General features: G+C 35.6%; 1 protein-coding gene and 1 long non-coding RNA gene across 3 annotated transcripts in view; one reads left to right on the plus strand and one right to left on the minus strand.

Annotated features, from left to right (window-relative positions):
• Positions 1 to 6,623, minus strand: part of LOC121043647 (uncharacterized) — a 229,153-nt gene extending 222,530 nt beyond the window's left edge. For both annotated transcript variants that reach the window (XR_005796957.1, XR_005796956.1), the window contains exon 1: positions 6,382 to 6,623. This is a non-coding gene — a long non-coding RNA (uncharacterized LOC121043647). The remainder of the gene's footprint in view (positions 1 to 6,381) is intronic.
• Positions 6,165 to 11,195, plus strand: part of SVIP (small VCP interacting protein) — a 9,834-nt gene continuing 4,803 nt past the window's right edge. Inside the window, exons 1-3 of the mRNA XM_040495601.1 lie at positions 6,165 to 6,318; positions 8,376 to 8,426; positions 9,141 to 9,254. Coding sequence (XP_040351535.1) covers positions 6,265 to 6,318; positions 8,376 to 8,426; positions 9,141 to 9,254 — 219 coding nt within the window. The 5' untranslated portion in view covers positions 6,165 to 6,264. The remainder of the gene's footprint in view (positions 6,319 to 8,375; positions 8,427 to 9,140; positions 9,255 to 11,195) is intronic.

Raw genomic sequence — 11,195 nt, forward strand, 5'->3', positions numbered from 1 at the left:
CCACTCAGACTCCCCAGAAAGAGTTTTAATATAACTAAAGCCTATACTATATCTCCATACTGCAAATGAGCTATCATGTGATTAAAATTTTCATTTAAGGTAAAATTTAAATACTGAATTAAATTTTACTTTTATGTATAAATAATAATCACATCTATCTTTGTAAAATGCTGTCTTAATTTCATAAGTAATTTCTAACATGCAAATAGAATTATCACAATTATTTTATAAACAAAGTACTGACTCCTGAATTAATAAAAACATTATATTTGATAACTGATTTGCAGTTTCCAAAATAAAATTTAAAGTAAAGTACAGGGATGGGTCACCTGGGTGGCTCAGTCAGTTGAGTGTCTGACATCAGCTCAGGTCATGATCTCGCAGTTCAAAGGTTCCAGCCCCACATCAGGCTCTGTGCTGACAGCTCAGAGTCTGGAGCTTGCTTCAGATTCCGTGTGTGTGTGTGTGTGTGTGTGTGTGTGTGTGTGTCTCAAAAATAAATAAACATTTAAAAAAATAAATACATAAAGTACAGGGAATTCTTATTCTGGGTTAAAGGAAGTTATTGGAATTATGCTTTCACAGTAACAACTAGAAAACAGGACAAAATACTAAGAACAAAATTTCAGAAATTAGGCAAAAGTCAAAAAGGGCTGTGATCTCTAAGAGAGCAGAAACAAAATGAATCCCATTTACTGCCTGGAGAAGTGTTCCAGATCTTGATGCAGAGAAGAGGACCATAAGCAGAGCACAGTAGTTTTCCTGAGGTAAAGATGAACTCTGAGGAACAAAGATAAGAATTCAGGAATCTTGGGGTAACTGGAAGTTGTAGGGCCAAATTCCAGAAAGTAAGGAACTACTCAAAGTACTTTGTAGATCTGCAATGGCTTGTATTGAGTCTTTGTTCAATGCTAAACTGCATATGCATACGGTGAAACTCAAAAAGATCATACCTGTTTACTCTCTGTCTACTATCAGTGTCCAATGTCTATTATCCAATCAAAATTTCTAGGCATGCCAAGAAACAGGAAATTGTAACACATAATCAAAAGTAAATCAGGCCATTGGAAACAGACACAAAATGAAAAGAGATGACAGAATTAGAAGAATTAAACATCTATTATAAATATGTTGGCTGTGCTCAGCAATTTAAAGAAAAACATGAATATAACAAGAATGAAATGAAAGATATCATATTATATTATATTATATTATATTATATTATATTATATTTTACTATTTTATTTTATTTTATTTTATTTTATTTTATTGAGACAAAGACATAGCACAAGCAGGGGAAGAGCAGAGACAGAGGGAGACACAGAATCTGAAGCAGACTCCAGGCTCCAAGCTCTCAGCATGGAGCCCAACATGGGGCTTGAACTCACAAATGGTGAGATCATGACCCAAGCCAAAGTCAGATGCCCAAATGACTGACCCACCCAGGCGCTCCAAATGAAAGATATTATAAAGAACTAAATAGAACTTTCATAACTGAGAAATATCTGAAATTTTAAAATTCACTGAGTGATATTAACAGTATATTAGATGTAAAAAAGAAGTCACTGAAATTGAAGATATAGCAGATATAGCAATAGCATAGTTCAAACTGAGGTAAAGGAAAAAAAAAAAACTAGGAAAATGATTAGCTCCTTGTTGAACTTTGAGACAATTTCAAGTGGTCTAACATATGAATAACTGGGAAGGTCTGAATGCAGGACGATGGGAGTGAAAAAATTCCCAAAAAGTTTCCAAATTTGATGAAAATGAATTTCATGGATCCAAAAAGTTTAATAAAAACCAAGATAAAAACCAAGAATTACCAAATTACCTGATATAATCAAACTGCTGAAAAGCATTGAAAAGAGAAAGAAAAGCATCAGGGGGGACTGGGGCACATTAAATATGGAGAAACAAGTTTAAGAAAACCACAAACCTAATTAGAAACCACGTAAATCAAAAGGACATCTTTAAAGGAAAAAAAAAGTCAACTTCAAGTTTTATATGGAACAAAAATATCCTTTAAAACTGAAAGCAAAAGTACAGAATATTTTCTCCAGAAAAGAAGAGCCAAAAAAAAAAAAAAAATTATTACCCACAGATGCAGGAGACAGTTCTTCAGGTAGAAGAAAAATTATATCAGATAAATTTTTGGATCTTCACAAAACAATGAAGAGCTCTGGGAATGATACATGAGTAAGCATAAGAGAAATTTATTCTACTTTTTAATTAAAAAATAATTGTTTTAAGCAAAATTAACGTATTGTGATATTAATAACATGCAGGGATAAGATGTATGACAATAACAAAGGGTGGGAGAGGATTAATGGAAATACAATTCCATGAAAGCTTCTTCTATTTTACACAAATAAGTACATTGTTTGAAGGGAGACTCAGATGTGTTAAGGAAATGTATTGTAAATACTAGAGAAACTACACACACACAAAGACATATAGCCATTAGTGAAGATAAAAATGGAATGCTGAAAATACATCCAAAGAAGATAGAAAAATAAGCAAAAAAGAAAAAAGAACAGATTTGAAAATAAAGAAAACAAATGGCAAGACTATCAATCCCAAATTGATTATTAGCTACATTAAATGTAAATGGTCTAAGCATTCCAGCTAAAAGAAAGTAGCAAGAACTGTGAAGGATTTGAGACTTTATTTTCATAAGATAAGAGGTCAGACTGTCATACCTTCAAAGATGTTGGCAGAAAACAAAGGACTTTGTTACCTCAAGTACATGCTTACATTGGTTTCCCTTGGTAAGAGGTATGCCCAGGTGAATGCTGTGCACACAGTGGGTTTGTGTCACAGCTAAAGTAACCCCAATCTTATATAAAGAGTTACTAGCAAATCTACCCAACTTTTGTTCTGGAGGGAGACATCATCTCTATTATATCAGAAAGTAAACAAATCTGCTCTAAAGGAGACTATATCTTCCAAGTTTGCTTACTATGCAAACATCCTTGAAAAGATAGTCTAGAACAAATTATATTAAAATCTTTGCTTAGAAAATAGATACATGAAAGACCCATGGAGAATTTTCTTCCAATAGACAGAGATTGTCAAACTGAGTTTTTAAAATGCAAGAACAACTACAAACTATTAGAAACACACTATGTTTATAAATATTAAAAGGTTTAAAAATTAAATATATACAATGAAAACAAAAATCTTAAGAAAACTCGAATGACTATATTAACATAAATTGGTTGTCAGAACAAATAATATTATCAGTGCATAGATGAACATTTTATAATGATAAAACGTTCACACAAAGACATAATCATCATAAACATATGCACCCAATATCAGAGCATCAAAATATGTTAAGCAAAAACTGGAAGAATTCAAAGAATAGACAAATCCACAATTATAACTGAAATAGAAACATTCGTCGCTTAGGCAAATGATGTGACAAATAGAAAATCAGCAAAGACATAGAAGACTTAAATCACACTACCAGCCAATAATCTTACTGATATTCATAGAATATTCCACAAACATAAACAGAACACATATTCTTTCAAGTACACCACAGAACACTAAAATAGACCATCTGCTGGGCCATAAAGTAACTCTTAGTGGATTTCATAGGATTGAAGTGATAAAGAATATGTTCTTTGACCAGAAAATTAAAACAAAAAACTTTTACAATTAAATTACAGAATATAAACATACCATAATACGGACAAAAGATTTGAACTATTTCTAAAAAGATACACCAACAGCCAAGTTGTACATGAAAAGGTGAGAAATGCAAACTGATACCACTCTATACACCCATTTGAATTGGTAAAATTTTAAAAGCTGACTGTACCAACTTTGGCTAGGATAAGAAACAACTGGTAGTTTCTTATACCATTGCTATGAACGTAAATGGAACAAGCACTGTAAAATTCCTAACAGTTTTCCATACATGTGAAATATGACCCAGTTATCCCACCCACATGTTCACTAAAGAGAAATAAACATGTTCACACAAGGAATTGCACAGGAATATTTATAGAGCTTTGTTCATGACAGCCTCAAAATGTACATAGCCCATTAAGTCCATGGATAGGAAAACTGATTGTTAAAATGTGGTATATCTACTTATCTTGATGAGCACTGAGTAATGTACAGAATTGTTGAATCACTTCATGGTACACTTGAAACTATTACACTATGTTAACTAAACTGGATATAAATGGAATGAAATGAAATGAAATGAAATGAAATGAAATGAAATGAAATGAAATGAAATGAAAAAGATATGTCTACAACACTGGAATATTATTGAAAGAACTTACACACACATAACATTGATGATCTTTAAAAACTTTATCTGAATGGAAAGAAGTTAAAGCACATATGATATTCCATTTATCTGGAACTCTAGAAAATATAGTTAACCTATAGGGAGAGAAAGCAGTGTTTACCGCAGACATAAATGGCAGAATATCCCATGTTCATAGATCAGAATTAATACTGTTAACATGTCCATACTACCAAAAGCAATCTACAGATCCAATGCAATCCCTATCAAAATTCCAATGTCATTTTTCACAGACATAGAAAAAAAATCTTAAAAATTTGAATGAAACCACAAAGAGCCTGAATTGTCAAAGCAATCTTGAGAAAGAACAAGGCTAGAGTCATCATATTTCCTGATTTCACACTATATTACAAAGCTATTGCAATCAAAACAGCATGGCTTGTCATAAAAATAGATGTAAAGATCAAGGGAGCAGAATAGAAAGCCCCCAAATAAACCCACATACATACATACTATCAGTTAATTTTTGACAAAGGACCCAATAACATATAAAGGATAGTCTCTTTAAACTTTTTTTTTCTTCTTTCAGAGAGAAAGAGAGCATGGCAGGGCGGGGGAGAGGAGCTCAAGGCAAGAGAGAGAATGAATGCCAAGCAGGCTCCACACACAGCTCGGAGCCCCATGGGGGACTCAGTCCAAGAAACCTGGGATCATGACCCGAGCAGAAATCAAGAGTTGGCCATTCAACTGAGCCAACTAGGCACCCCAAGGATAGTCTTTAATAAATGGTGTTTGGAAAACTGCACAGCTACATGCAAAAGAACAAAAATGGACTTTTTAACACCACACACAAATATGAAGTCAAAATGGATTAAAGACTTGAACATAAGACCTGAAACCATAAAACTCCTTAAAATAAAAAACATAAGCAGTAAGCTCCCTGACTTTGGTCTTGGTGATATTTTAGATTTGACACTAAAAGCAAGGGCAACAAAAGCAAAAATAAATGTAACTACATCAAACTAAAAAGCCACCTGCACAGCAAAGGAAACTACAAACAAAATGAAAAGGCAAGCTATGGAATGGGGGAAATATTTGCAAATTACATATCTGATAATGAGTTAGTATCTAAAATACACAAGTTAAGTCCAACTCAACAGCAAAAAGCAAATGACCCAATTAAAAAAAGGTCAAAGAACCTAAAAGGACATTTTCCCCACAACATACAAATGGCCAACAGGTCCATGAAATGGTGCTCAACTCACTAATTATCAGGGAAATGCAAATTAAAACCACAATGAGGTATGAACTCACACCTCTACTATATCTATTTCCAAAAAGACAAGTTATAATTGCTGGCAAGGATGTGGAGAAAAGGGAACCCTTGTATGCTGTTGCTGGGATTGTCAACCGATAGAGTAACCAAGGAAAACATGATGGAAATTCTTTGGAAATTAAAATTAAAATTACCATATATATGATACAGGAATCCCACTTTGGGATCTATAGACTACAGAAACCAAAGCATCGTCTGGAAGAGGAATCTGTAACCCCATGTTCATTGCAGTAGTACTCACAATAGCAACGTATGGAAACAACTTAATCTGTCCATTGACAAGTGAGTAAAGAAAAGGTAGTTTTTCTATTTTTCTCTCTCCCTCTAGCTGCCCAAACTCAGCAAGCTTTTCCTGGCGTGGAGGCCTTGCCTGCTTGCCTGCCACCCTAGCACTCGCCAGGAGGAGCTGTGCTGAGCGCGGTGGGGAATTGCCTCTAGAGGGCGGTAGGGAGAGGCGGGGTGGTGGAGTGACAGGCGGGGGGGGGCGTTGTAGCGGAGGAGGGGTGGGGCGGGGCGTTGCCGCAGAGGGGCGGGGCGGAGCCGAGGCGCCGGGCAGGGGTGGGAGCGGGGCGAGCGCCGCGAACCTGGAAAGCGGATCTGACCACGCAGTTCGCACTGTCAGGTCTGGGCGGGCCCAGAGAGGGACCCCCTAGCCGCTCTCCCCATGGGGATGTGTTTTCCCTGTCCGGGGGAGTCCGCGCCTCCCTCGCCGGACCTGGTGAGTAAGGCCGCGTCCCCGCGTCCCCGGGTTCCCGTGTCCGCCTACCCGCGCCGCGCGCACCTGTTCTCCGGAGGTGCGCGTCGGAGGCCGCGAGCTGGGGGCTCCCGGGCTGGCCGTTGGGCGCGGAGGCGCGGACCGGACAGCTCGCCGGTGGGTCTCTGCTGGCGAAGACGTGTGGACACGCTCCGAGGGACCTTGGGTCTGGCCGCGGACCACAACCGCCGCCTCCGTGTCGGTCTCTCCACTTCCGTTACAAAAAATTGCCCAAAGGCGGCTCCGGAGTCTGTTTACCTTTCGCAGACTTGGGGGAAATTGGGAGTTCTTAAGGACGCAGGCGTACGCAGACGGTGCGGTGTGTGGGCCATTCTTGGCGATGCGGTGGATGAAGTCAGGGTGCAACTGAAGTTCTTAAGCTAGGCGATGTGCGTTTTCTTGTGTCTGTACCAACTGTATAAAGAAGGTGCTTAATAAAATCTCTTACGCTCCTGTACTCTGTTGGATATTATAATAATCAGCTATTTCCCATTACCATTTTATCTCTTTATTAATTTCTTCTTTTTTAACAATAAGGATTTTACGTAGTACGGAATGTAGAGTTTGTAACTTTGCCACATCTAGTAAATAGAAATACAGAAGGCCCAGTTAAATTTGAATTTGTAGATCAAAAAAATATATATTTTAAGAATAGGTGTATCTCATGCAATATTTGGGACATATACTAGAAATTATTCATTGTTTAGCTGAAATTCGTATTTAAGTGGTTTGTGGTACATGTCATTTATACCTTTTGTAGCTTTCTATTTATAACAGTATCTTTACATTAATAGTCCTTACAGGTTGTTGATAATAGAAAACCTAAATTACTCTCTTCTTCTACCTAAAAATTCGTTGAAGGAAGTAAGGTGTTTGGGGAAGTACATTAACTCTTCAGCCATTTGATTATAGGTACTAAAAATGATCTGGAAGTTGATATGGGAAAATTTACCTTGTCTTTCTTGCTAATGTTGCTTTTAAATGTTGTTAATTTTGTTTATTTGGCTGTTGGTAAAATACCAGTATGCCAGCATTTGTTAAGCCCTCCCCGCTATCCCCACAGATAAACACATGGTTCACTACTGGAATGTCACTTTATCTTTGGGGTTTATCCAGGACCTCCCAAAGTAAAATAGATCTCCCACTATACCGCCTACCCACCCTTCCAATTCTTAATCACCATACTCTTCTTTGTATTTTCTCAAAGCACAACTATTTAACAGACATGTTAAACAGACTTGATTATATTTAACTGTGTGCCTTCACTGGAATGTAAGTTCCATGTGGTTGGAAACATTTGTCAGGTTTTTTTACCACTGCATCCTCAGCACCTAGAAAAGTTCCTGGGGGATGATGGTTGCTCAATAAATATTTGTCCAGTGAATGAATAAATATATGTATTGTGGTAGGGTAAACAAAGAAATTATTAACACAGCTGCCAAGGGAATGCTGCTTACTGTCTTATATATTTAAGGAATTTATAATTTATAATTAATAATAGTAATACATGATATAAAAAGTAATGTTCAGTGTGTCCCAACATGGAGCAGTACCTCTTAAAATTTCCTTCAGGGCTTCATGTCCTACACAATAAGATTAGCCTACTTCATTCATGACTGTTTCCTGAAAATACCACCTACCTCAAACCACATGTTTCCTTTCTCGTCTTATTAAATGCCATTTGTTTTATTATTATACTGACTAGCTTGTAAGCCTTAAAAAAAAAGCAAATATATTATTTTATAGCACAACCTGAATATATATAATATATATGCGTTTATAATACATGTTACGTATATGTGTCTTATGTGCTTATTTGAGGGTATATCGGTTTGGAGAATGAATTTCAGGAAGTTAAGTATTTCACAAATATTGTAAATAGTGGCAGTCTTAGTGGGACGTTTTGAACGAGTACTAAATATTTTTGTAAATTGGTTTTATATATATTGGTTTATAATATATAAATTATCCATGATGTTTGGTTTTATTTTACAACATATTTTTACACACAATTTCTTTAGGAAGAGAAAAGAGCAAAGCTTGCAGAGGCTGCAGAGAGAAGACAGAAGGAGGTAAGAGTAGAAATAAAATTCTGCCCACATAGGGGTGCTGGGGTGGCTCAGTCAGTTAAGCATATGAGTTCGGTTCAGGTCTTGATCTAACGGTTTGTGAGTTCAAGCCCTGCATTGGATTCTGTGCTGACACCTGAGAGCTTGGAGCCTGCTCTGGATTCTGTGTCTCCCTCTCTCCCTGCCCCTCCCCTGCTCATGCTCTGTCTCTCAAAAAATAAATAGTAAAAAAAATTTTTTTAATAAAATTCTGCCCACATAGATAATTGTGTTCTTTATTCTCAATAGATGTTTATTACTAGTATTCTGTAATGAAAATTGTGTCTGATATCCTATAAGTTTATATATAATCATTTTTTAAATGATTTCTATATTTCTATAACATACATTAATGCATTTATATCATTTAATGCATGAAAATTACTGTACAGATGTCTTCTGTAATGTGAGATGCCCCTTTAATAAAACCTTCTTCCTTGGGATAAAGTGACCATACTTTATAAAGCACTGACAGATGTCAAGTTAAGTTTAGGGGAAAAATACCCAGTGAAGAAATGATGCTTTATGCAAAGCTTCTATAGAAGTAGTCTAATTCTTTGTTACCACAAATAAAACTCTCTTCCAAAGAAAAACCTAAAAAGCAACAAACAAATACCTTTTGGACACCGGATGCTAATTTTTGTTGTTCTTCTAAACCATTTAATACATTTTCTAAAGGCTGCATCTCGGGGCATTTTGGATGTTCGGTCTGTGGAAGAAAAGAGAAAGAAAAAGGAAAAAATAGAAAAACAAATTGCTACATCTGGGCCCCCACCAGAAGGTGGACTTAGGGTAAGTATTAAAATTTACTTACAGTTTAATTTATTTGGAATGTGAAAAAAATGTCAGTAGCAATCTATTCAATAGTTTCTTCTTGAAATGGATTATCAGCAAATTTTAAATTAATTTAAAAGCATAAATAAATAGATTGGAAGAAGTGCCAATTTATGTGGACATTCCAGCATTTCCAAAAATGAAAATAGATTGTTTTTCCTGATTACCTTAGCACTATATTTTAATATTTTGTATTTATATGATTAATAACAATATATAGGAAACTTACTATGGAAGAGTATAAAGAAGAACATAAAATTCACCCCAATTCAGTGTCATTTTGACAGACCTCATTTCTAATCTCCATTTGTACATCAATCTTAATTGAATTGGATTACACTATAGATTCCTTTTTTTTTTTTTTTAAATAACCTACATTTTTTTTCACTGAGTGATTTGAGGATTTTGAGCTTTTCATGGTCACTCATTATCATAGTTCAGTAAATGTCAGTTTGGACAATAGACTATACGGGGTGAGTGTGACATACACACCTCCCACCTCCCAACGTAGCAATTGCAGCTCTTGACATGGAAATACAATGATGGACAAGTTAAACAGGACCCTGAACTTGAGGATCTTTACAGTTTTCTATAAAGGTTTTCTAGAAAGGTTTTATTTTACATGTTAAAGCACAAGAAAATATTGTTCAGATACTAAGATTTTATTCTTGGGGCGCCTGGGTGGCTCAGTCGGTTGAGCGTCCAACTTCAGCTCAGGTCATGATCTCACAGTGTGTGGGTTCAAGCCCCGTGTCAGGCTCTGTGCTGACAGCTCAGAGCCTGGAGCCTGTTTCCAAACCTGTGTCTCCCTCTCTCTCTGCCCCTCCCCCAAGTCTCACTTTGTCTCACTCTGTCTCTCAAAAATAAATAAATATTTTAAAAAATTAAAAAAAAAAGATTTTATTCTTTGGTCCATTTTTACAGGAAATAAATTTTTCAAGTAAGTGTTTTTGTCACAAGGACAATGTCCTGAATTTCAGTCATTTATATCTAACTTGTCAATGATTTATTAGCACTTATTTAGCTGATTTACTGTCTTTGCAATTCAGTTTTTTTGATTTTTAATTTTTTTAAGTCGAGTTAATATAGTGTTAATTAGTTTCAGGTGTACAACATAGCGATTCAACATCTCTATACATTTTGCTGTGCTCATCACAAGTGTAGATACCATCTGTCACCATACAATGTTATTACAATAGCACTGAGTTTTTTGGGGGAGCTCTTAAAACTATATATAAATACATACATGTATATATCCTCCTATCCCGTGGGGCCGGCAGTTTAGAAGCATCCTGAGAAGAGGTGCTTCTGGCTCAGGAATATCATGCAGAAGTAAGATTTATCTGTGTGTATTTTACCATTGTATATTAATTCATCTAGTTTTGTTTAGTCAATGAAAGTAAAAGAAAATATGATTGTATCAACTTTTAACAGTGTATAGAATAATTGGTTTCAGTCTTAAGGTAAATAGCTGTGACTGTTGTGCTTATGTTTTTTATATACCTGCACAATAGAAGAGAATAAATTTTCTGGAAAGTGAAACAGTTGGTTGATACAAAGTCAGGATATTTATCAGAAGTATAGATGTTTGCGTTCATTACTCTACTGAGATATAAGTGTATGCCACCAGGTTTATTTCATAGAAGTTTCTCAAAAACAATAACAAAAATTGTGAAAATTAAAGTGTGTGGCCAGAAATTATGCTGAATTTCAGTGTTTCATAATAGAAGAAATGGGGGTATTGAGTGACAATCAAAATCACATAATGTTATAAGAAAAAGATACTTTATATATAGTCAGAGTTAAGAAGGTATTTATTTGACATATTCTAATCTAATAAATTTAACATCAGCTTTTAAACTCTAAGAAAGAAAGTAGCTTTCTTTTTTTTTTTTTTTT

This window comes from Herpailurus yagouaroundi, unplaced genomic scaffold (assembly GCF_014898765.1).
Source record: "Herpailurus yagouaroundi ecotype Mexico unplaced genomic scaffold, PumYag 187, whole genome shotgun sequence".
Lineage (NCBI taxonomy): Eukaryota > Metazoa > Chordata > Mammalia > Carnivora > Felidae > Herpailurus > Herpailurus yagouaroundi.